We start from the raw sequence: 27,145 nt of genomic DNA on the forward strand, positions 1-27,145 counted from the left end.
AGCATACATGGTCGCGATCCTCAGCAATGAGGGACCGAGGAAGAAGAAGAAGAGAAAAATAAGGTATATTGTTACAAAACTTCAGAAATAAAGGCTATTTTTATTTTTTTATTTATTTTATTTTATTTTTGTATGTGGGTAGTTTTGCACATTTGTAATTTTTCCTAAGTCACCCGTTGACCATGAACACTGTAAAGGGTTCGAATCGACAGGATGTATTATAAATTCAATATACGCGATATAATCCGTTTTTATAGTTTTATTTTGTACAAATAAATATAGATTTTCATATGTGCTATATGGCTCCATTACTGAGGGCTATCCGGGCCTTCCGTCTGGCCCTGTAGTTCAGGACCCTAGTCCGTAACATGACTGCTATTGAGGATGCTGATCCAATTGCAAAAGACCAAATTGTGAATTTCCAAAAGGCCCTCTCTTCTAGGTAAGCCACTCTGTCACAGCTGGAAAGGAAACTTAGTTTATTATTTGGTTCATGCATATACACTTCATTGGAAATTTATATAGCAGTTTTCTTCCAATGGGAAGAAATGTATAACAAAATAATTCTGTACCAAATTAAAACTATTTAAAATACATCCTGATGTTTCAAAGTCTTTACAGTGTTCATGGTCAATGGGTGACTCAATAATTCATTTAAATAGCTTTAATAAAGAAGCAATGTTACCTTCTCGTGACTGTTTCTCCATTTGCACATTTAAGTATTTCCTTAAAGCTTGTATGTATACACACACCTATACTCTTACTTTTAATTTCAAAGTCTGGAAAATAAATTAAGTTATGGTTATGAACAAAAATATGTCTTTCATCTACTTATAGTATCTTCAATAGGAATAAGGAACAGATTAGTTAACATGACTGTGTCTCATCTTTTATATTTATTTTATATTTTTAAACAAACTCATCCTTAGACTTAAAAAATAATAATTACTTACTAAAGCATATGTCCCTTAGTAAAAAGTATATTATTGCAAGAAAATAGTAGTATGCTGTATGTTTGATGTGCTATTCATGTAGATGAGAGAAAAACAGGAAAAGTGGAGCAAAATCCTAATAGACTGGTATCCAAGGGGCTGCAAATGGTGCCAGAGAAGAGCTCTAACAAGATGGGAGGACTATCTCAAACTAACAGCGGGCCCAATATGGAGTGCCAAGCCGCACACTGAGTTAAGAGATATACTCTAGTCTCTTACTCATGATAGAAGGGCTTAGATGGATATACAAATACTAAATAAGTAAATAAATATTATAGGACATTCTTACACAGATTGACTTAGTCCCAAGGTAGGCCCAAGGAGGCTTTTATGGGTACTCTGACAATGATATATATAATATCATAAGAGTAACTTATACTAGAGCGGTACTATTATAGTAAATTTTGTAACCCCAGTAAATTCACTGCCATCTGTCGACACACTTTAAAACTAAAAATAAATATTTATAAAAATACAATAAAATGTATTTAAATATGGATAAATGATTTTTTTTATTTGCATTAATTATTTTTATGATTTTGACCCATGTTCTTTCACTGATATGCGTTAAAATTCTTAAGTAACAAACGAAACCGTCAACGCCATCTATACGACAGTAGGCCAAAGCTAGTAGCGCCCTCTGAACGAGAATCAAATTTTCTTGATTTTCGAAGCACGTTTTTTCCTTAGACTGTATCCATCTATTACGGAGTTATATCTATCTTTGATAATATATAAATAATACATAGAAAACACCCATGACTCAGGAACAAATATCTGTGCTCATCACAAATGCCCTTACCGGGATTCAAACCCAGGACCATCGGCTTCACAGGCAGGGTCACTACACTACCCACTAGGCCAGATTGGTTGTCCTAATTGTTTATATGATAAAAATAACAGTGTTACATGTTGTACTGACCTCCACACTAGGCATAGCCTGTCTCGTAGATTAAATAATAAGATTAACATATTTTAATAACGAAACTTCCGTGAGACACAGACATATGAAATATATTAATAACGGGTCACTCACATATTGCGTAGGAAGCAAGCTACTGATGACGCTCCTCGGTATGGAGTGAAACAAGTCGAGCGTTTTCTTTTCGACTTAAAATACGTGAGTGACCCGTTATTAATACATTTAATAAGATTAACATATGTATAAGATAAGGAAAAACAAAGCAAAAACTACCAAAGAAAGGAAGAAAAATCTGAGTTCAGGATAAAGGGCTTATATAGATAGATAGATAGATGTATAAGCATTATATATTGCCATACATTACATTTAAATCATAGTTACCTGAGCAAGGATGACATTCCTTAATAATGGAATATTTTTGATGCTGCCAGCATGTTGAGTTGTTCTCAGTGGGAAATGTTTTATTCTTCATCTTATGACTGCCTGATAGTGAGTCAGCCAAATGGGACTCCAAAATCAATATAACAATCGTTAAGCTAAAAGTAAAAAGAATTAAGGATTAGAAAAGACGAGGCTGTAATTACTGGTACAGTATTGCATAAGTCAGCAAGTATTTTCCATTTAAACCACCACTTGTTCCGAGATTCCTATATTGTAAAACTACACTTACATTCCAAGAGAAACTGTCCCAAAAAGCATACATTTCCTAGAACAAGTCTCAATCATTGTGGTAGCTAGTTCGGGTATTCGTTCAATGTTAATTCAATTTATAATATGAAATTGTTTAATCGTAGGGACAATTTACACAGTTGAGTTAAATAATATAGAAATAACTTTTGGTCACTTGGTGTTTTTTCTTAATTTCTTATACTACTTTTGTTCATTCGCGTCACAAAAATACATATAAAAAAAAATTCTTCCATTACGACGACCTGACGACAGACGACACTGACACTTGACAGTCAATACTGCCAACTTACATACTATACATATAATAAGGGGTACCTCCACACTCATGCGCGAATCACGGCGCGTTCGCTGCTTCGCGCCGCGATTGCGCATGAGTGTGTAGGGCCCTTTATAATTATATATATATTGTCATTATATTATAAAGCGTAACACATCATCGCACCGCACCAACGGTCATTGTGCGACGCACTCATAAGTAAGAGCGAGAAAGAGATATCGCTTTCTCACTCTTACTTATACTCTTTGCTGCCAACATAATGAAACTAGAAAAGTGTGTTTACAGTCTGGCAAAAAGGGTAAAAATTAAAAAGTGACAACACTATAGTACCATGTGTAGCCGACGATTGCAGCCACAGGTGGAGAGGAGCGAAATTAGAACACTAGGGATACTTTTTGAGGTAAGTGTTAGAGCGCATGGACATGCGTGTATCGCTCGGAGGCATATAGGGAACTGACTCATGATTGGTCGATAGCCGAGGCTCGTTGCACACATATGCATGTTCTCGCGCACACTTTATTCACACATACATAGAATAGAAAACAACAGGGGTAAGTAAGGTGTACCTACATTATTTTTATAATATTAAACTAGAATCTAGAATGTATATTAATTACTAAGTTTTATGTTTCAGGTTATTCATTTCAGGTCCAGTTTATTGGGTCCCTTTCAAATCAATCTAATGGACGTAACACACCAGCGCACCGCACCAAGGTCATTGTGCGACGCACACATAAGTAAGAGCGAGAAAGAGATATTGCTTTCTCGCTCTTACTAAAACAGGACAATATAGTGTTGCCACTTTTTAATTTCGACTCTTTTTTGCCAGACTGTAGCTATTTGGTAGCTATTCATGTGAAGCCGGCTACGGCTTTGAGCGGCTCCAGACTACGCGGCGCGAAGCTGCGATTCGCGCATGAGTGTGGAGGGCCCTTGAGTATTAAGGATGCTCCAGACTACGCGGCGCGAACCGTGAACGCGAGTGTGGAGTCATTTCGCTGATTAGCGAACTAGACTCCAGGCTCGCGTTCACGGCTTCGCGCCGTGATTCGCGCATGAGTGTGGAGGGCCCTTTATAGTTTGTCAAAGGACTGTCTCATTTCAAACATAGAAAGAATCATACTATCTTTGTCTTACACTAGCACTAGTACCCAAAAGAAGAAGAAGAAGAAATTTAAAAGTGGAAAAATTACTGCCTTGGGTGAGACTTGAACTCACGGCCTCTGGGCCCATATAGTGGGAAGATTTGCTGACTATGGATGAGGTCTTGGTGGCTCAGTTCGCAGAGCGCTGGAGTATCGATCCAGAGGCCGCGAGGTCAAGTCTCACCCACGGCAGTAATTTTTCCACTTTTAAATTTATTCTAAGCTTATTAGCATCGATCGCAGACGTTTCTGCTTGTTAAAAATTGATTTATTGTTTTTTGTTCTTATTTACTGCCAATTTGCTTACCAAATATATATTCTTTGATACCCACCCAAAAGGCCCCTCCACACTCATGCGCGAATCAATCATGGAGTCTAGTTCGCTAATCAGCGAAATCGACTCCACACTCGCGTTCGCGGCTTCTCGCCGCGTAGTCTGGAGCGACTAAACAAAAAATGTTAATTTAATGAAACTAATAAAAAAAGAGTAAAAATTAAAAAGTGGCAACACTGTAGTGTCGTCCCGTTTTTCTTGGTTGATTTGGAAGGGACGACACTACAGTCTATCTGAACGCTGCTTAAGCCCAATAAGTGTGCTCCAGACTACGCGGCGCGAAGCCGCGACAGCGAGTGTGGAGTCGATTTCGCTGATTAGCGAACTAGACTCCACACTCACGTTCGCGGCTTCGCGCCGCAATTCGCGCACAAGTGTGGAGAGCCCTTTACATTGTAAACTATTATATTTAAGGCATTGTTTTAAACGGAGAAAAAGTCTACACTCCTTTCGAAATACCGATCTGCATAAAAAAAAAAACAAAAAAACAAAAATATAATTTATGTTCGTCGCCTGTGCAGTCTGCCCGCCATATTTGCTGTTGAAAAGCGTAAACGGAAAAAAAGAGAGCGGCAGTTTTTTTCATAAGTTCTATTGAAGTACGGTGAGCGCTTCTCTTTTATAATTAGTTATGTGATTTTGTGCATACTATTAAATTTTCTAATCGATATAGCCAGTTAGAAGTTTTATGCAATGGCTTTGCCAGCAGAATCACAAAGGTCTTTTCGACTTTATGTGACCCATGTGGATGGAGAGGGTCCTTTTCTGAAAATAAGCGGCCAGCTCGACCAACAGTCTTCGTTAATGGTCGAGAGCCTATTTGAATCGGCTCGCGGAAACTTGGAAAAGGGGATCGGAGCAGTTACTGCGGCAGCTATCCATGAAGGTATAATATGTGCCGCAAAATACAAAGATGGAACGTACTACAGAGCGAAGATCATAGACATCTCGAATCTGTCTACAGGTTTATTGCGCGTCCATTTTATAGATTACGGTAACAAAGACCGTATTTCTCTCAGTGCTATAAGATTTTTGGACCAGTATGATCCGATGTTTCTTCAGCTTCCTGGGCAAGCGACTGACTACTACCTAAGTCGCATTATGCATCCTGCCGGTCGCTGGGACGAAGCGCTGCTGCTCAAGCTTCAGAGCTTGTTGTGTTATGCAGAATACCCTGCTGCTGTTGAGGGCCAAACTTGCACACTGCCCATTATATCTATACAATACAAGGGAAATGATTTCTCAACACATCTTGTTTCAAATAGATTTGGTAATGCCATGCCGGTAACAAAACAAGAAGTGCTGATGCTGCCGCCTATGGGAACCGACAGACAACAAGGGCCAAACTGGGCACCTAATTTCATAGCTGATTCAACACCATATGCTGAACACATACCATTTCTGATGAACCAGAACCTTCCATCCAACCCCGCATCTGCAATGAGATTGCAGCAGAACGCCAGTGTGCCCTTCAATGGTGCTATAGTGCCTCCACCATCAGCCATTAGCCAGAGGCTACTAGTCAATAAGGCTTCAAGAGGCCCAGTGAACCTGAAAGGTCCAATAAGACAGCCTCAAGTGGCTCTAAACTCTCCCCCTGTCCAGAAATCCACTCCACCTCCAGCGGCAGCCCTTAACAAGAGTTTGTCACCCAAAAAGTCTGCCACTTACAAGAGCCGTTTATTAGAAGTGAATTCACAGCACAAAGTGTTTGTGTCATTTGCAGAAGAAGGACCAGAACTCTTTGCAGTTCAGCTAGTGACAGATGCTAAGAAACTTCAGGATATGATGGATGACATAAATAAAAGTCCACTCAGTAGCCTTGTCGAGCCTCCCATGATAGGAACTGTATGCGTAGGCAGAATGTCTGGAGACCGAATTATTTGCAGGGCAATAGTCATGAACTTATCAGGTTCGCAGTGCAAGCTGTTCTTTGTAGACTTTGGTGATACGGAAATGGTGTCCTACTATGACATCTTTGACATCCCAGAAGAGTTTGTTAAGCCTAATGTATTTGCTATGAGATTCTGCTTATCGGGCGTGAAGAAATTACAGAAGGGACCATATTTGAATGAGGCATTTAAGCAACTCGTGAATGGAAAAGTGATGACCCTGAGAGTGGTTGCTCCAGAAGGTCCGCCGTTAATACAGTATGGAGAACTGTACTTAGACAACAAGAATGTGCTAGATTTGCTGCTAGCCAACATTAAAGACAAGCTGCAATTCAGATGGATGGAAATGCTTGCCCTAGGCAGCAGGGCTTCTGTACTTGTGTCCTATGTAGACAGCTGCATCAAATTCTACATCCAACTATCAGACAAGATTGATGACTTGACTGCTGTAATGGAAGCGGTAAAAGTCCACTGTGAGGGCACCTCATCTCCCGGAGAGTTGCCCATTGGCACCGCTTGCTGTGCCAGATTCCCTGATGATGAGAAATGGTACAGGGCTAAGGTTCTGGGGTCTAATAACAAGAGGGTCCTCGTGGCATATGTGGACTATGGCAACGAGCAAGAAGTTAATGTTTCCGATCTGAGAACCATAACTGCAGATCTGTTAAAACTGCCAGCACAAGCCATGAAATGTGCATTGAAAGTAAGGAATACAACTTTTTTTTTTATTGTTTAAAATAAAAAATAATAATTTTGCATTACATTTAAACACAATCTAAAATCTTTAATTTAAAAACAATCTTTGAATATTACTTAGTCATATTTTAATCTTTCAAGCACAATTAACTAACAGAGTAAATTAGAATTAAAAGAAATGGCACATTAAATTGTTAACTTTCTTCCAGGGCTTTGAAAACAAACCAGTGGAAAGCAAGACCTCGAACCAGCTTGAAATGCTGGCACTAGAGAAAACGCTGACTGCCAATGTAGTTGGTGTCCTGTCCAGCGACACCATATTGGTATCTCTGGTGGATGATACGACCAGCCCACCCCTGGATGTGGCTAGGAAGATGAACCAGTTGTCTCAGCCTAGAAGCAATGTTGAGGTAAGTTTTAAGTTATATTATTATCTTCAGGGGTGCTTTGAATTTTTAGGGTTCTGTACCCAAAGGTCCCGTTTTTACCCTTTGGGTACGGAACCCTAAAAAGTACGCAACCCTCAGTGGCCGAGTCTGACTCGCACTTGTCCGGTTTTTCTATTGCATCCCCATTAGTACTAGTGACCTATTATTTGCTACACTATGAATACTCTTGTACCCTCCTTAGCTTCCTTGGTCCTCCTATGCCTTCTGTGTTAGTTATCAGGCAGCAGCCACGGCCATACATATTAAAAAAAAAACTAATATCAAGAATTTATTCTTATTTATCTCAGAGCAGCGAAGTGGATGCAAAGCACGAAATTTCAATCGTATAATGTCTGCGGGAGCTTCACCATTCAAAAATATTGAAAATTTTAAATTGTGTATGTACTAAATTTGTGTTACATTTTTTACCTTGAGCTAGGCTCTTCTGCAAGGCAGCAAGGCTTTCTATAAGCGCTAATACATCACCGCCAAAATGTAGAATAGGGTATTACACTGTATTTAAAATAAATTATGTCACACCATACATGAAATAAAGCACGATGATTATTAGAAAAACATAGATAGCAGTTATTTTTAAACACACTTTCTATTTAATCAATCGGATTGGAGTATAAAAAGTAGTTGAATTGACCGTGACGTCATTGTGTAATGTTTCATATAAATTCCATATTAGCAAATCGTTTTCACAGTTCTAAAAAAACCGGCCAAGTGCGAGTCGGACTCACACACGAAGGGTTCCGTACCATTAACTATAAAAACGGTCACCCATCCAAGTACTGACCCGCCTGACTTTTATTATTTGTTGTTATAGCGGCAACCGAAATAAAATTTCAGCTTTCTAGCTATCACAGATCACGAGATACAGCCTGGTGACAGACGGACAGCGGAGTCTTAGTAATATGGTCCCGTTTTTACCCTTTGGGTACGGAACCCTAAAAAGAAACTGATTTGACTAGTAGGAGAATACCCTATTCATCTTTGACGTAAAACTAATATCGTTGATAACTCCAATAAATCAAACAAAGCAAAGAAGCAGCAGAAGAAATACCTATCGATACCATTCAACAAAAGAAAAGCTTCACAATCATAACGAGTTTAACGAAGCATTTAACACGCCCAATCAAAATTCATCGGCGTCCTGAATCTGATTACGACAGCGCAATACACAAAGATAGATTCGGCAGCTGTTTCTTTCAAACCAAATAATTAGTAATGTGCAATAGAGCGCGATAATATGTGCTTACTTTCCCTCTTTTTGCGCATTTCGCAATCATGTCTAATTATTTGCGCAATTTTCAACCTTAAATGTCTAGAATTATGTGCTAAAACGGATACTTATTTGACGTGACCGTACGTTAACTGCGTCTTTAAACGTTAAATGTTATTCCAATAGCCTTTCAGGCCCAGGCGAGTCGGACGGTTATTTGAACCAATATAATGGCCTCCAAACGTCACCGATAATCGCATGTGGTTTGCAATACATTGCGGCATTTGATCGATCGGTTGAATTCGTTGATTCTACTCTACTGAGCGAGCAATTAACTAAAATCGCATGCCATTTGTTGTAAGGTCGGTAGAAGCCTTAAATGCGCTCGGCGATCATATGTCATACTCACGATCATCATATGTTATACGAGCAATAATTCTTGCGTATATATTTCTATATTTCGGGGATCGTGGAAACGGCTCTAACGATTTCGATGAAATTTGCTGTATGGGGGGTTTCGATCCAGCTAGGTCTTATCTCTGGGAAAACGCGCACATTTGAGTTTTTATATGTTTTCCGAGCCACCCAGATATTTTGTTTCTAATCTTGAGATCAAAGTTACGCCCTTTGTGGTCAAGTGAGCCCACAGACCACTTAGCCCGCGGGCTGAGTTGACCGTATTCATTTTCTATGGGTGACTTGATCTACGTTATTATAAACTAGCTTTTGCCCCCAACTTCGTCTGCGTAGAGTTAGTAATTTGGGTAGCTTATTTTTTATCCAATCTGCTTTTTATCGATTTCACCCCCTTATAGGATGATTTCTGGGATAAAAACTACCCTATGTCCCTCCCCGGGACTCAAACTATCTCTATACCAAATTTCAACTAAATCGGTTCAGCGGTTTAAGCGTGAAAAGGTAACAGACACACTTTTGCATTTATAATATTAGTATGGATTACGTTACGTTCGACTCATTATAGTTGTTGAGCAATCGTAATACAAGGCACATGATTGATATCTCTTCTAAGCATAATTACCAGGTTTCGATACGATTAGTGAAGAATGAAAATTGGCCTACAAGTAGGTTAGATGCCTTCGTAAAAGAAACGCGTTAATCGCCGTTGTTAAAAGAAGTTCATTAGATTACAGAGATTATAACATTAACTGCTTAATGTTTGTTGCTTACTTATCTATAATTGCTGCAAAGGATTTATTGTTATTTATTTTAAGTAGGCGAAACGTTTCTATTATATGACTATTCTCACATGACTGGATGCTGCTTGAATCATCTGTAAAGGCCTGATGATGATGATAATGTAGAAGAAGAAGAAGGAAGTGTTCTCAAACCAGACACAGCATAATGGAGTTGGTTGTTTTTATAGTAGGTAACATTGTTGAATATGATTAAAGATCCACCAGTGTACGATTTATATAAAGGTTCTTTATTCAGTTGCCGTTACCTTCTTCTTCTTTTTCTTTGCTCCATCCCACTTTAGGTGGGGTCGGCTCTCCTAATTTTTCGGCGCCAAGACTGTCTGTCTTGGGTTGTCAGGTCGGGTAAATTTAATTTATTAACTAGTTTGGTCATGCTGGTCCACCATGTCAGCAAAGGGCATCCGCGGCCTCTCTTACGTTCCGGGAGGCATAGAGTTTTTTTGACCACGTGTTCTTCATCTCTACGCATTACGTGGCCATACCACCTTAAGCGACTTTCTATTAGTTTTTCGGGGATAGAGGCCACTTTTAAGCTACCACGGACATATTCATTTCGGACTTTGTCGATTTTAGTTACTCCTCCTAACCATCTTAACATTTTCATTTCTGCGGTATGTAATTTCTGCACATGCGACTATTTTACCGTCCAGCATTCCGCCCCGTATAGCATCGCCGGCCTCACCGCCATCTTATACACTTTGCCTTTTGTGCGAACAGGCATACTAGGGTCATATAAGACCCCAGTTAGCGACCGCCATTTTTGCCAGGCAACACTTATTTTATGCCCTGCTATTACCGTATTGATGAACCCCAATAGATCCATATTGGTCTGGTTCGCGGTTACTGTCATGATCTCATGATCACAAGCGCGACCTTTCTACCAGACACAAATGTTATCTAACCGGCCATGGTTCAAAGAACTCTTAAGTCATCGCAATACGAGACTTTCCAATTCATGACTCATGATGTTTAAATTATATGTTAGTAAATAACGGACGCCGATTTGATTTGTTCGTATCGTGAATAGGCGTACAATTTACGGCTCACGCTGAGCCATTAGCTGTCGGTCAGAACTACACTCGAGAGCATTGAAAACAAACATTTGTATTAAAAATTCATGCAAAGTGACTAGTTAGAGTTTTGAATGATTCACGGTTAATAGTTTCACTAGACTTATTGGGACCGTGCACGACGACAGCGCCGCCTAGCGGGCGCAACTTTGGGATAATCTGTCACAAAATTTTCAAACGAGAAGTAAGTAAACATCGTAATAATTTCAATGAAATCTAATGATTTTACAGTATATTAGACATATTTGGACGGTGGTTGTATTGCCAATTACATTAGCATTGTGGTTTTCAGTTAAAAATGAACGTGCTTGTGACGGAAACAGGGTTTCGTGCCATTACTCATGAAATTATCTTCCAGCCCGAAACAATGAATAAGGGCAAAAATTTGGTGTTAGCTGGGCACGTAGTGGAGGTGCAAGACATCCGGCAAGGCGACAGGAGCTACATGATCAAAGCCAGAGTGGTTCGTCAAGCCTCTGTGACGGCGACAGCGTACAAGACAGCCTTAATTCTTAATACCAATCGTCATGTTACAAGTGTAACATGCGATTGTGTTTATAACAAAAGTGGAAAATGCAAGCACATTGCAGCACTAATTTACTACATCAATCATGAAGAGAGTTCCACTAAAACCAGCCAGGAACAAAGATGGGGCAAGCCAAGTGTCCGACAATTTACGAACGAAAAGTATTCCAAAGGCAGATACTACCACGAAATGTATCCTACATCAAAAAAACACAAGTGTGAGGCTTTTCAGTTGGGTGTCTCAGATTTTAAGGAAGATTGTGCCTTGAAACGTGTACTGGAAGCTGCTGCAAAAAATTGTGCAGAAGATATTGAAATTTCCGTTAGCAAAGTTGTCCAAAATTTAGTAGAACAGACTGATATTAATATTCAAAGAGAAGATTGTGTGACATGCCTTGAAAACTTTAATATTTTTAGAAAAGAGTTTGAAGTATACAAAAGTGATTCTAGTCTAGTTATAGAAAAAACATTAAAAAACTTTTATGAAACAAATGTTGTGTTGGTAGATAAAGACATTTTTAAATTATGTAGTGACACAATAGAACAATCAATGTGCGAAGAGTGGTACTCGGCGAGGAAGCTAAGAATTTCTTCCAGTACTAATGTACACAACATAAAAGTACGTAAAACAAAAACAGTGGAGAGACTAGCACAACAGATTTTATTTCCAAATCCAATTGATTGCTCAGCTACTCAGTATGGTAAAAATAATGAAAAGTATGCATTGGAAGAATACCAAATTTTGACAACCTGCAGAGTAATTAGACTCGGAGTGATTGTTAGCAAAGATCAGCCTTGGTTGTGCACTAGTGTAGACGGTGTAGTTGTATGCGATGAATGTGTCAGAATGTTAGTAGAAGTTAAATGTCCTATATCTTGTAAAAACCAACCTATTGTAGATTTTGATATAAAAAAATGTAACGTGCAATATTTGGAGTTTGTGAATGATGAACCAGAACTAAAAAGAAGCAAATTATATTATACCCAAATCCAAGTGCAAATGTATGTCACTGGTATGACTATGTGTGATCTCTTTATATATTCACCAAAAGGTAGTTGCATAGTAAGAGTAGACAGAGACGAAGACTTTATTAAAGCAGCAATTTTAAAAAGTGAAGAATTTTACTTTGCTTATTATCTACCGCTCTTGTATTCTACAAGAACAAGCCAAAGTGAGAAAAACCAGCGTAGTTTTACAGGTAAAAATATAATTAATACAATGTTAGGTAATTAACATTTCAAATATGTAATAAAAGGTAACTATTACTGATCTCAATAAGTACAGTTAGCATCATTATTAAATATAAATGACATAAGTCAACTTCTACATTGTTTTCCTCTTCCAAGTCTTTGTGTTATGTTTTGAATTAAAGATGTTTGTGTAAAAAAGAATCACCTATTTATGTTGTTAGCTGTACTAAATACTGATTAATTATAAAATTTTAGTTAACAGAGTTAAATTATATTAATGTTTAAATGTTGTAATTGAAAATGTTTATTACTGTTTTTTTATATGTACTTATAGGTATAGTAAAGTAGCTGAATATTGCAGTATCACACTAAGTTCAAAATTGCAATACACATTTCTAAATGTAAGTAAGGAACTTAACATTTTAATATCCTAGAATCCTAACATACCTAAATATATGACAAATGGTAGGTATGTACAGTCGAATTCATAAATATGCATACATTTCTTCACCTAATCCATTGCAATATGGTGATAAAATTTACACACATTTATGAACTTGACTGTACAGTAGACTTGTGAAGATCTTGATCAGTCCAGTGCTAGGTCATAACATACCTTAAATTGATTATCACATTTTCATAGGTCCACGGGCCCATGTTATAAATATGTGGCGTTCAATGCCTAATAATGGTTCCTTGTGCTCCATGTGCATAAGGGTCCATCAGGCATGAAAAGCAACATAACATTTACAGGTATTATGTGTGAAATAAAAACAAATTAAAATGCAATGTTTTAATAGCTTTTTCAATAATGTACAAATACATAAGTATTGTAAAAAAAACTGTTGTTTTATTTGTTGGAAAATATAGGTGGTTGCAGGTTTACCAGTACACAACAAACATGTAAAATATAGGTGGTTGCAGGTTTACCAGTACACAACAAACATGTAAAATATAGGTGGTTGCAGGTTTACCAGTACACAACAAACATGTAAAATATAGGTGGTTGCAGGTTTACCAGTACACAACAAACATGTAAAATATAGGTGGTTGCAGGTTTACCAGTACACAACAAACATGTAAAATATAGGTGGTTGCAGGTTTACCAGTACACAACAAACATGTAAAATATCATCAATGTGATAAAATAAATTTTCAGGAATTTTATGTAAAATCTGATAAATTTTTAGTCGCTGCATTATTCTTTCAACATGAATTCCGACTCGAGCTATTTTATAAGTTGCATCTGTCTCTTCTCTTGTAAATTCACTTTTATTCTTGAGAAAAGGTGGCATAATAATAGCAATTTCTTTTCCACTTTCATCAATTACCTTTTTTATTGCCGGAAATCCCTTATCAGCCAATACAATGTCCCCATTTTCTAAGTAGTCGACTAATCCTGACTCTACTGTTATTTGTGAGTCACTTTTTCTTCCACCACTTACTTTTGACTTGAACGAAATGAAGCCTCCTGGAGTAATACCAATAAGCACTTTAGCTGTAAAACCCTTCTTATAGTGTGAGTAGCATAACACACGATTATCGACACTTGATGGTACTTCTATAGGAAACTCTGTACAATCAATAATTACTCGAGTGTTACTATACTCCGGACGGAAGCATTCTGGCATTGTCTGCTCCACAGCATTTTTGTTTGGCCAAAAAACCAAATTCGATGTAGCAGCTGCTATTTCTTCAACGTATGAGCAGAATATTCTTGACACTGTTGTTCTATGAATACCGAACAAAACACTCAGTGCTGAAAATGTGACACCAAGTTTCATTTTCATCAAGAAAAGTAGAAGTCTATCTTTTTCGCTCACCATATATTTGTGATTTTTTTGTGTAGTTTTTAATAAAAAGTAGAAGTTGTTAAAAGTAACACCTGCAAGATCTAGAAGCTGTTCATCGGTTTTAATAGATTGAAATCCAGCAAAATATTTATTGTCAGTTATGGTGGCTTGATCCACAGAAATACTTTTAGCAGTATTACAGCCTCGGTGTTTTGTTATTTTAAAATCCTTCATAATCTTTGTACTGATATCTATTTCTGTTTGAACTTCAGCATCACATGTTTCTTTTCCATAAAATATGTACCTGTTACAGGTAAACGTCTTTCCTGGATTTTGTCCATCTGGATATAGGTCCACTTGACATTCACTATCAATTTTTAAAGACACACTAACACTATTTTCCAGCAATTCAAACTCACTTGTATTACTAGCACTAGCACTAACTGCTTCTATTTTTTTCGCGTTTCTTCGTTCCATATAACGTTGAAACCTCGATATTGCGGCATTTTCGTCAATCCGCCTTGATTTGTACTCAGGGGGAAATATCCTTGGAACATAACTGGGACTGGCTTGTTCATCAGCTTTTCTACCACTGATAAAGTGAGCACTGCAAATTCTGTCGTCCGGTTTTGGGTGCCATAGAGATCCATCGGGACTGTAACAAAATAATTCACCGTCAAAACTTCATACGATTACAACATAAATCAAATTATTGCGTATTAAGGAAGGTATGATTTTAGAGGTTAGGTTAGGTGACTTACTTTATTCTTCTTACGGCAATTATCCATTTATTGCGCTGTTCTTGTTTCCACAATGTTGTAGGAAATCTATAAAATTTGCAGTCACTATTTCTGCTAGTGTTTTCACAATTTATAACAACACAGCTTGCTGTGTAGACCATTTTTATCTTAAAAACATCGAATGTTTACTACAAAATCATACATTTGACAGGACATGCCTCCCGACGTAGTTGACTTTTTTAGCCGTAGTGAGCGCTGTGATCGTTTCGGCTTCCCTCACCACCCGCTTTGCACGGAGCGAATATTGACCGGGATATAGACCGTGATTACCTTTTGTATTATTTATGAGCTCCCAATATTTCGCATGATACATGCAAGTAAAGTGACTAGTTTTCATTAACATTTACAGTTGTGTGCAATAAAATAGCAGTCAACAGGAAAATGAAAATTAGGGGAAAACTATATCTTTAGATCAATTATATTGGATCTTTCTTTTATAATTCTTCTGCATTACTTAACATTGATTCAAAATTAACTGTAATCTTTCATCATCATCATCATCATGTCAGCCGATAGACGTCCACTGCTGGACATAGGCCTCCCCCAAGGCTCGCCACTCCGACCGATCCTGTGCCGCTCGCAACCACCGAATTCCCGCGACCTTCACCAGGTCGTCGCTCCATCTCGTTGGAGGCCTACCGGCAGTTCGTCTTCCGGTACGCGGACGCCACTCCAGAACCTTCCGGCCCCACCGGCCATCAGTTCTGCGAGCAATGTGCCCCGCCCACTGCCACTTAAGGTTTGCAATTCTGCGAGCTATATCGGTGACCCTAGTTCTACTGCGGATATCATCATTTCTGACTCTATCACGCAGAGAAACCCCGAGCATAGCTCTCTCCATTGCCCTTTGCGTGACCTTGAGCCTTCTTATGAGGCCCATCGTTAGCGCCCACGTCTCAGATCCGTATGTCATCACTGGCAACACACACTGGTCAAAGACTTTTGACTTAAGACACTGCGGCAATTTGGACGAAAAGATACTGTGGAGCTTCCCGAACGCTGCCCAACCGAGTCGGATTCGACGAGTGACCTCTTTCTCGAAGTTGGACCTACCTAACTGGACTGTTTGTCCTAGGTATACATAATCGTCAACAACTTCGAGCGCAGAGCCTCCGATTAATACGGGAGTTGGCACAACATGGACGTTAGACATGATCTTCGTCTTGTCCATGTTCATTTTCAGACCAACTCGTTCAGATACTCTGCTGAGATCAGCGAGCATCGCACTGAGGTCCTCCATGGTCTCAGCCATGACTACGATATCATCGGCAAACCGAAGGTGAGTGATGTACTCGCCATTTACATTGATGCCTCGTCCTTTCCAGTCCAGAACCTTAAAGGCATCCTCCAATGCAGCGGTGAACAGCTTTGGGGAGATTACATCTCCTTGTCTGACTCCCCGCTGCAATGGAATAGGCTTCGAGCTCTGGCCCTGTAGTCGGACGGACATGGTGGCGTTTTCGTACAGACACTTCAGCACTTCGATATACCGGTAGTCAATTTGGCACCTTTGGAGAGACTGCAGCACAGCCCAAGTCTCGATCGAATCGAAGGCTTTCTCGTAGTCCACAAATGCAAGGCAAAGGGGGAGGTTATATTCCTCAGTCTTCTGTATAACCTGCCGCAACGCATGTATGTGGTCTACGGTACTATAGCCTTTACGGAAACCTGCTTGTTCGGGAGGCTGGAAGTCGTCAAACCTGCGTGCGAGACGGTTCGTGATGACTCTCGAAAACAGCTTGTAGACATGGCTCAGAAGTGAGATGGGTCTATAATTCTTCAGCAAGGTGTTATCACCTTTTTTGAAGAAGAGCACCACCACACTTCTGTTCCACGCTTGCGGCGTTTTTCCTTCGCGCATGACGGAACTAAACAGCGTCTGAAGGGCCTTAAGGACTGGTTTACCACCCGCCTTCAGGAGTTCGGCCGTAATTCCGTCATCACCTGGGGCTTTGCCATTCTTAAGTTGTTTGAGAGCCATACTAATCTCGTACAGGCTGACGTCCGGGATATCTTCGGTATAGTGTCGAGTTAGTCTAGCTCTAGGGTCTCTAGCTAGATCCACGACGGGTGCTCGGGTTGTTGTGTATAACTGTCCATAGAACTTCTCGACTTCTCCCAAGAGCTCAGGTTTGGATGAGATGATCCTGCCGTCGTCGGTCTTCAGTTTTGTCAGTTGGCTTTGGCCAATAGACAGATCTCTGGCAAACACCTTCGAGCCTCTGTTGCGCTTGATAGCCTCTTCAATACTGTTAGTATTGAATCGGCGTATATCTCGCTTCAGAGACTTCGAGATCCGTCTGTTGAGCTGCCTATAACGACAAACGTCACCTGACGACTGCAGAATCATCTCACGCCTCACCTCCATGAGCTTGAGAGTGGAGTCCGAGAGTTTCTTGGTTCTTGTACGACGAGTCTTGAAGAACTTGAACCCGACCGTATGAACAGCTTCCACAAACCCGTCGTTGTAATCGTCCAGGTCGCTAGCTAGGCATTCGAACCGGTTTTGAAGTTCGAGCTGAAAGCTCTCGGGGTTTTGGAGCTGGGCCGGTGCCGGGCGGAGCGTAGACTTTATCAGTCGAGATCTCTCAAGCCTAAATTGAATATTCAGTGTGCCTCTTACCATACGGTGATCGCTCCCGGTTTTGACCGAATTGTAACTGTAATCTTTACTTAAATAATATTGGAAGTATAAAAAAATATCATGAAAATCGGCTTTTTTACTACCTTGCGGAAATTCTTATAAAAACGTAATATCCTACGAAAAAATTACATTTGTATACTATAATTGTAATTTAATATCTTTTCTATAAGACGATCTTCGCGATAATCGCGTTAGACCCGTTAATGACATTAATTAGTATGTATCTTTATGCTGTAACTCAATCGATCCTAATTATTCCCTTGTCTCTAGACTAAACCGACCACGCCAGTAAGCAAAGCGGCCCCGGAACAGTTCAGCTCGCCAGAGAGCGACCACGGCAAAGGATTCAAGCGCGAAAAGAGCTTCAGAGAAGACCGGCGGCCAAGGGACGATGACGACTTTGGACAAAGGGGTGGCAGCTTCCGAAACAGGTAAATATTACCTTCTCTCCAGACTAAACCTACCACGCCAGTAAGCAAAGCTGCCACTGAACAGTTCAGCTCGCCAGAGAGCGACCACGGCTTTGGAATTATCAGTTAACAGTGTGAATGTCGGTACGTCTAGCAAAAGTCGCGGCAAGATGTACTAATCGCTCGAATATGCAAGAGTGACAGAGATGTTAAATTTCTAAATTTTGATTTTCTTGTTTCGCGATAGACCCTTAGATTGTGGTAGTGGCGCCCCCTACGCAGAGATTAGCGTAATATTCCCTATTGACTACATTACTGTATAACAGTTATAAGTTATCGAAAATCTGAAGAATCTAATGAAAATTTGCCATTTATGTGCCATTTACTTAAATATCAATAATGCTTTTAATCTCAGCGAAATATCTAATTGGATAGCGATAAATACTCATCTCTTGCCTAGTCAGGCGTTAGACACAATCTGAAACTCGTTAATTATCGTCGCATTCCAGTTTTATCTTTATCTCTATTCTCTGGGGCCTATTTTCACTATTGTATGCCATATTCTCTCTTTAATTTAGATAATCGAAATTGGTGCAGTGGTAATAAATCGTGATAAATGTAGGTATTGTGGTCACCGCCTACGATTCTCCTTATACTACAAGGATCACGTCGGGGTCACCACGCGAAACTGGCGTCCCGCGGATAGATTCTACAGTTATACTTTTTGGCTAGTCAGCTCATATCGCGGTGCACGCGCGTACCTAGATATGAGCTGACATAGCTAGACTGTTCCTATAAACTATCACAAGAATTCGATTAAATATTCTACTCGTTGAAATTTTACGATTTATCGAGACCGGACTTAAGTTTGTGTTTCCCAGATAAAAACTTGCGCGCGGCGGCAATACAAGTTGCATATTATTGATAACGTAATATCGATAAAATCATAGCACTCGGTCATGACGCCCAAAATTCCTAACATTCCTCATCCGTGCACGGAATTCGCGCGCGGACAGTAGGTATATACTTAGGAACGTTGCAGTAAGGTTGAAGTTGTAGTACCGCTTTGTTATTTTTATTTATCTGTGTCTTAAACGGAGTAAGTGGCTTATTTAAGATGCCCATTCGTAGGATGCATGAACATTTACGTAAAAATCTCGTATAAAATTGTTAATAAAGCCTAGTCTTTGGTCTCCTTATGAATCTATTTTTAGGGTTCCATACCCAAAGGGTCCGTCCGTCTGTCTGTCTGTCCGTCTGTCACCAGGCTGTATCTCATGAACCGTGTTAGCTAGACAGTTGAAATTTTCAGATGATGTATTTCTGTAGCCGCTATAACAAATACTAAAAACAGAATAAAATAAATATTTAAGTGGGGCTCCCATACAATAAACGTGATTTTTTGCCGTTTTTTTTTTCGGAATGGTACGGAACCCTTCGTGCGCGAGTCCGACTCGCACTTGGCCGGTTTTTAGGGTTCCGTAGCCAAATGGCAAAAAACGGAACCCTTATAGAGTCGTCATGTCTGTCTGTCTGTCCGTCCGTATGTCACAGCCACTTTTCTCTGAAACTATAAGAACTATACTGTTGAAACTTGGTACGAGTAAGTAGATGTATTCTGTGAACCGCATTAAGATTTTCACACAAAAATAAAAATAAAACAATAAATTTTGGGGGTTCCCCATACTTGGAACTGAAACTCGATTTTTTTTTATTAAACCCATACGTGTGGGGTATTTATGGATAGGTCTTCAGTAATGATATTGAGGTTTCTATATCATTTTTTTCTAAACTGAATAGTTTGCGCGAGAGACACTTCCAAAGTGGTAAAATGTGTGTCCCCCCCCCCCCCCCTGTAACTTCTAAAATAAAAGAAAAAATATATGATGTACATTACCATGCAAACTTCCACCGAAAATTGGTTTGAACGTGTAGTGTTTAAATAAAGGGTAGTTTTAAAACTAGTTATGTCATTCAGTTTGTAACCGGCCAGTACACGCTATACTACTATTCCTGTGTTTTATTCTGAAGTATATCCTGAAACTTCTCAGTGGCGACGAAAAAAGAACATACGCGTATAAAAAGTGAAGTTTTTATGATAAAGTCAGTTAATCACAAGTGAGAAAATGTTAGCAACGAATCTGGTGTTAGGTAACAGCCCAGTGTTCGACCACCGCACGCAGGAGTGGGCCATATTTAAAAGTCGTTTTGCTCAGTTTTGTTTGGCGAACAAACTAACGGAGGAGACCGATAAATCTGGTGCTACACGTCGAGCGGTACTACTTTCTGCCCTGGTGGAGGACACTTTCCGCATCGCAAAGGACCTAGTGTTTCCAGCCGACCTAGATTCGGTCAGCTATAGCGACCTCCTTACGAAATTAGACGACCATTTTGTAGCTAAGCGATGTGTTTTCGCTGAGCGATATTTATTCTACAAAGCGGAGCAGCGTCCCGGAGAGGAATTAAGTGACTGGGCGGCGCGTGTGCGCAGTCTAGCGCAACATTGTTCGTTCACTACGGAACTCGACTCCGCGTTAAGAGACCGGTTTGTGCTTGGATTAGAAAACAGGAAGGAGAAAGAATAGTAGATTGTTAACCAAGGGATGAAAGGCACTCATTTCTGCCGAGGTATTTTGGTGCTCGAACACAGTGAGAGCGCCAATAGTCCGAGGCTGAAATGACGCCTTTCACCCGAGTTAAACACTCTACTTTTCATTTCGAATACGAGGAAACTAAAATGCATGTGTTTTTTTTAAAACATGACCAAGTATACATTTTTATAGTATTTCTTAAGGGTACTTTCGGTTAGCAATTTAGGCAAAAGTATCATTATTTATGGAATGGAGAGTCAAATATCAGAATGGAAATTGTATAACAAATCCATTTAAACTCAAATTTGAATTGCTTATCGTAAAAAAATCAAAAAAATCGTACTTCGAACGTAAAATGCTCTAGTGCAGACGCGTATCATTTTCTGCACACCTTTTAGAACAACAATGACCCTCTTTCAGAGCATGAGAAATGAAAAAACTTTTTGCCGAAGACCCAACTTCGTTGACCTTCAATAAAGCCTTGCAACTGGCGCAAAGCGTGCGCTGCGCGCGGATGGCGGTGCATGGCAACAGCAGTACGGTCAGCGCCAGCGCCTGCGCATCTGCAGATGTGTTCGCGCTGCGCCCCGCCGCGGAAGGCGATAAAAAAAGAGCTAAGTGTAGTGCATGTGGATATCACGGACATTCCAAAGAACAATGTAAATTTACTCAGTATTCGTGTAAAAAGTGCGGAAAGAAAGGCCATCTGAGCCGAGTGTGTAAATCTAAAATTAAGACCACAAATTTCTTAGCCGAGGATACTGACGATATTTGCGAAGGTATTTATGATTTTTTTCTTATCCGTTCGGTTAACGGGAAACCTATGATGCAATCTGTGTTGATTGATAACAAGTCGATTTTGTGCGAAGTTGACACCGGTAGCGCAGTGTCCGTCTTACCCACCGATGTTTACGAAAAAACATTTAAAGTAAATTATGCCCTATGCAAATGTAACGTAAGGCTCAATTGTTACGATGGCAATAAAATCACACCTGTGGGTTATATCTTATTACCGGTTAAGTTTGATAATCGTATAATTGAGATTAAATTTTTTATTATTGCCACGATTGATTCGCAAATGTCGCAATTGCCGTTGCTAGGACGCGATTTTATTACCAAATTTGACCTGCATTTGTGTAACCTTAATTGTCATAACATAAAGGAGGATCCGATGTTAAAAAAATTGCACGATAAGTACTCTGAGGTATTTTCGGGGGAACTTGGCACATTTACTCCCTATCAAATTCATTTAAAAATTAAAAAAGATGTCGTGTTTAAGTTTTGTAAGCCTCGGACGGTACCTTTAGCGTTAAAGCCTAAAGTTGAAACTGAATTGCAGAGGTTACTAGATTTAGGCATTTTGGAGAAAGTTGAACATTCCGATATAGCTACGCCAATTGTTCCCGTGTTGCGTTCGGATGGAAATATTCGTATCTGCGGAGATTACTCAGTAACCTTAAACAATATTTTATTTATTGACAATTATCCGTTACCGCGAATAGAAGATCTGTTTTCTAGATTGCATGGCGGGGTGGAGTTTTCCAAATTAGACCTATCCAGAGCTTACAATCAGCTGGTCCTAGACGAACCGTCGCGCAATTTAACCTGTATCAATACCCATAAGGGGTTATTCCGGTATACCCGTTTAGTTTTTGGCTTATCCAACGCTCCGTGCATTTTTCAGCAATGCATGGACAAACTGTTAGCTGGCATTGAGGGCACGTGTATATTCTTAGATGATTTATTAATTACCGCGCCAAATAGGGAATCTCACGTGGCTAGGTTGGAACAAGTTTTGAGTAGACTAAAGGATGCCGGGTTACGCGTGAAACAGGAAAAATGTGAATTTTTTAAGGATTCCGTAGAATATTTAGGTTTTGTTATTGACAAAAATGGGTTGCACAAGTCTAAAAAGAAGGTAAATGCTGTTCTAGAATGTCAACGACCTAGGAACGTGACGGAATTAAAATCTTTTCTAGGTATGCTAAATTATTATAGGACATTTATACCTAATGCGGCCAGTATGTTAAATCCATTAAATTTGTTATTAAAAAAAGATTGCAAATGGCAATGGGGCGAGGCTCAAAACGACGCGTTCGAAGCTATCAAAAAGGAGCTTGCGTCAGATAAGGTATTGGCTCACTATAACCCCGATTTGCCAACGATTGTCACTGTGGATGCGGGCCCCAAGGGTCTGGCAGCCTTATTGGCTCAAACGCAACCGGATGGCACCGAGCGCGTCGTGGCCTACGCATCCCGGTCACTAACTAAAAGTGAGCAAAATTATGCTCAAATTCAAAAAGAAGCGGTTGCTATAATTTTTGGGATAAAAAAATACCACCATTACTTGTACGGTAGACCTGAGCCTTTTATTTTAAGGACTGACCATAAGCCTTTAATTTCGATTTTTGGCAGCAAGAAAGGCGTACCGGAGTTCGCGGCTAATCGATTGCAACGATATGCTTTGTTTTTATCGGCGTACAATTTTAAAATCGAGTACATTAAGAGCGCAGATAACGTAGCCGATTTTTTATCACGCGCAATAAAAGATTCGCAACTGGTTGCTAATGAGGATAATTTAGTGCAGGATGAAGCATTATTTATAAATTTTATGTATCACGACATTCATCCTATTTCTGTGGAAAATATACAAAAAGAAACTCGTAATGATCCAGTGTTGAGCATAATATCAAAGTATATTCTGCAAGGTTGGCCTAGGAAAGTAGTTGTTAGCGAACTTAAGCCATATTTTAATTGCCGTTTGCAGTTATCTTTAGAAAAAGGCTGTTTAATGAGGGGTCATAAAATCATAATACCCGTTATGTATAGGGAACGTTTATTAAATGAATTGCATAATTCTCATTTTGGAGTGGTAAAGACAAAAAGCAACGCGCGTAAATATATGTGGTGGCCAAATATTGATAAGCAGATTGAGGAAAAAATAGGTTCTTGCACTATTTGTTCATCAATCCGCGCTGCGCCACCGCGTGCACCGCTCGCGGTGTGGCCGCGGCCGCGCGCGCGCTGGCAGCGCTTGCACCTCGACATGGCGGAGCTGGCAGGTCACCGGGTGCTCGTAGCAGTGGATGCGCACTCCAAATGGGTGGAGGTTTATTTTATGTCGAGTATCGACTCGGCGAGCGTTATAGCGAAACTATGCGATATGTTCGCTAGATTCGGTTTAGTTCGAACGTTAGTAACGGATAATGCTACGAATTTTACTTCAGCGGCATTTGAAGACTTCTGCAAAAGTAATAACGTAAAGCACGTAACAATTGCGCCTTACCATCCCGCGTCTAATGGTCTCGCAGAAAATAGCGTAAAGTTCATAAAAAAAGGTTTAAAAACAATCTTAGCACAAAATCTATCGAAAGTCGATTTTTATAATAAATTAAATTATTTTCTTTTTGAGTACCGAAACTCTGTCCACGGTACGACCGGACACTCGCCCGCCGAGCTGATGCTAGGGCGGCAGCTGCGCTGTCGTTCCGATTCGCTCGTGCCGACATCCGACGACGCACCCGACGTCAGTCCGTCGGTATCCTCGGCTGATAAAATTGTGCTTCAAAAACAGATCTCACAGCGTAAATATTACGATGGAAAGAGGCAAATTAAATTTAATGTCGGAGACAGTGTACTCGTAAAATCATATTTTAAAAATGGCACAAAACATACGTGGTTAGAAGGAACAATTTTAAGTACCATCGGCTCGTCAATGTTCAAAGTTTACATTAGAAGTCTTCAAGTAACGGCTAGAAAGCATGTTGACCAGCTGCTTACGTACAAAGGCAGTAAGGCTTTGGAAGAGGACGGCTACGATGGCGATGTGCCAGTTCTACAACCCAGTGAGCCGAGAGAGGAGGTGCCCTCCGAAACCGCAGCACCGCCGCCGGCGCCGCTGCCTGCGGCTGCGGGGGAAGAGGACGATGATGCCGACATGTCCGATTGCTCGTTTTCGAGTGTCGTCTCACAAACGTCATCGCCGCGACTTCAGGATACCACGGCTGTCCCTGAAGTACCACCTGCTTCTATTACACCCCATCATGGAGAATATGACGACGAGCCGACTGAACAAGATGGTTTGGAACGTCGATTCCCATTAAGGAACACAAGAAATCCAAAGCCCAATTATTAATATAAAAATACGCGTCAGTGTTTTACTTATAATTTGTCATTAGGTGTATGGATAGTTTTACAACTATTGGTGGAGGGATGTAGTGTTTAAATAAAGGGTAGTTTTAAAACTAGTTATGTCATTCAGTTTGTAACCGGCCAGTACACGCTATACTACTATTCCTGTGTTTTATTCTGAAGTATATCCTGAAACTTCTCAGAACGAGATCTGGTAAGTAGTTTTTTTTAATACGGCATAAATCGTCAACCGCAATTAACCTTTCACTCACGTTTCACATAAAAAATACGTTGATAAAATTATGTAATGTACGGAACCCTCGGTGCGCGAGTCAGACTCACACTTGGCTGGTTTTTTTATATTGGTCAAGTATTTTATTTAATGGACAAATGCATTTAAACACATGTAACACAACTGTATCGTGCATTCCTAGACTTATTCATTTTCATAATTAAATTTACTGTGAAATCTACATTTTTTGTTGTTACATTTCAGCTTCAGACAGAGACAGTCCTTTGACAAACTATAGTTTAGTTGACATCAATCGAGCGTCAATTTTGAAAAAGGATAACTAGGGCAAACCTTGGCTTATCGGTGATACTTGGTAATTCGGTGATACCGCGTTATTATCTTACGATGAGCTCACAATTGTAAAAAGTAAGCATCAAAACTGACAGCTGCCATTGATTTTATAGCTTACGTTTCCTCATGTGAGATCTGTGTAAGATATACGCAGTATCACCGATAAGCCAATTTTTGCCTATATCTCAAATCCAATGATAAGAGACAGAGCGATCGTTTGATCCAGTTCATATCACACCTAATCCATCTAAAGTGAGAGAACGAAACTTAATTGTAATATTTTCTACAGCAGTTTTTGTACCACAGTTTTTTAGTGAAATAGGCTTGCGTGAGTCACGGATGACCTTGAATTCGGTTCTTTGAACCTCGTTGCTCGCGTAGCGGGTGAATTTTAGAAGCAGTACTCACTCTACCCTAGGTTACTCAGCTTCAAGTGTAAATGCATAGGACTATTTAGACTTATTAGTATTAGTTAAAGTAGTTCATGCCTACGCAAATGTGTCTTAGTGTGTGATTTGTAATACAATGGCGAGAAATTATTATCATTACAGAGACAGAGAGCCGTTTGATCGATCGGGGCCGGGCCGGCATAGTGACAAGTTTGGAGGCAGACCCGATAAGGGAGAAAGGTGGGTGTTTAACTGTTTATGCTGTCTGTCTGTTACCTCTTCACGCCGCTGAACCGATTTAGTTAAAATTTAGTATAGAGATAGTTTGAGACCCGACAGGACATAGGGTAGTTTTTACCCCAGAAATCATCCTTTAAGGGGATGAAAACTCCTCCCCTCCCTGGTGTGACGTCACATTTTTTCGACGAAATCGGAAAATCGAATTAAGTATTATTAATATTTTATCAAAATATTTTTTACAAAAGAAATATTAGTAATTTTATAACCCAAAACTGATTGGGAAAGTAAATTAAACGTATAAAAAAGATTATCGTTCCAAAAACCTGTTATTTACCTGTACGGCGAATAAAATAATTTAAATAACGCCCCCCCTAAACGTGTGATGTAATTAATGGATTACAGTAAATTAATTTGCTGAGATTTAGGAATGAACTCGAGTTTATTTGTAAACTGTATATAATAAACAATGCTTGCCTTAATTAACGCCACATTTACCATAGTTAATTGTTATATTATAAGGTCAGAAATATGTGAATAGATATTTGTGACGTTGTTAACGATGCTCCAATACAAATGCAACACCGCGCATTGTAAGCACATCGACAACGAGGTTCCCTTTTTAACCGACTTCAAGATTTCAAAAGGAGGTTCTCAATTCGGTTGTATTTTTTTAAAATGTTTGTTACTCCATAACTCCGTTTTTGTCAAAACGCAGTTCTGATGATGGGATCCATGAGGAATCGAGGGAACTCCTCAAATGTTAAAGGCATACATATAGTGATTTTTAGTATTTTCATCAACAAATCCAGCATTTCCATTTAAAAAAGTGACATTTAATGAAGTGGAACTGCTGATGATGATCAGAATGAAACTCTTCAACGACACAGTTCACGTTTAGCGATTCATTATCTTCGTTATGGACCCAGACCCAAACTTGGACCTGGGCTTTTTTTTTAA

The 27,145-nt window shown here is 39.6% G+C and overlaps 2 protein-coding genes and 1 long non-coding RNA gene across 4 annotated transcripts in view; 1 reads left to right on the forward strand and 2 right to left on the reverse strand.

Annotated features, from left to right (window-relative positions):
• Positions 1–2,837, reverse strand: part of LOC134745644 (protein JTB) — a 112,648-nt gene extending 109,811 nt beyond the window's left edge. Inside the window, exons 1-4 of the mRNA XM_063679765.1 lie at positions 2,585–2,837; positions 2,296–2,450; positions 686–779; positions 258–461 (exon numbers count right to left, since the gene is read on the reverse strand). Coding sequence (XP_063535835.1) covers positions 296–461; positions 686–779; positions 2,296–2,450; positions 2,585–2,640 — 471 coding nt within the window. The 5' untranslated portion in view covers positions 2,641–2,837 and the 3' untranslated portion in view covers positions 258–295. The remainder of the gene's footprint in view (positions 1–257; positions 462–685; positions 780–2,295; positions 2,451–2,584) is intronic.
• Positions 2,838–4,876: 2,039 nt separating this feature from the next.
• The window catches only part of LOC134745598 (maternal protein tudor-like), a 35,148-nt gene continuing 12,879 nt past the window's right edge, over positions 4,877–27,145 (forward strand). For both annotated transcript variants that reach the window (XM_063679677.1, XM_063679678.1), the window contains exons 1-4: positions 4,877–6,955; positions 7,158–7,358; positions 18,115–18,275; positions 26,111–26,188. In XM_063679677.1, the coding sequence (XP_063535747.1) occupies positions 5,054–6,955; positions 7,158–7,358; positions 18,115–18,275; positions 26,111–26,188 (2,342 nt within the window). In that variant the 5' untranslated portion in view covers positions 4,877–5,053. The remainder of the gene's footprint in view (positions 6,956–7,157; positions 7,359–18,114; positions 18,276–26,110; positions 26,189–27,145) is intronic.
• LOC134745667 (uncharacterized) lies at positions 13,806–15,344 on the reverse strand. Its single transcript, XR_010128201.1, has 3 exons — positions 15,162–15,344; positions 14,788–15,055; positions 13,806–14,323 (listed from the first exon to the last, which is right to left on the reverse strand). It is a non-coding gene; the product is annotated as an uncharacterized LOC134745667 (long non-coding RNA).

Source organism: Cydia strobilella, chromosome 11 (genome assembly GCF_947568885.1).
Source record: "Cydia strobilella chromosome 11, ilCydStro3.1, whole genome shotgun sequence".
Taxonomy (NCBI): domain Eukaryota; kingdom Metazoa; phylum Arthropoda; class Insecta; order Lepidoptera; family Tortricidae; genus Cydia; species Cydia strobilella.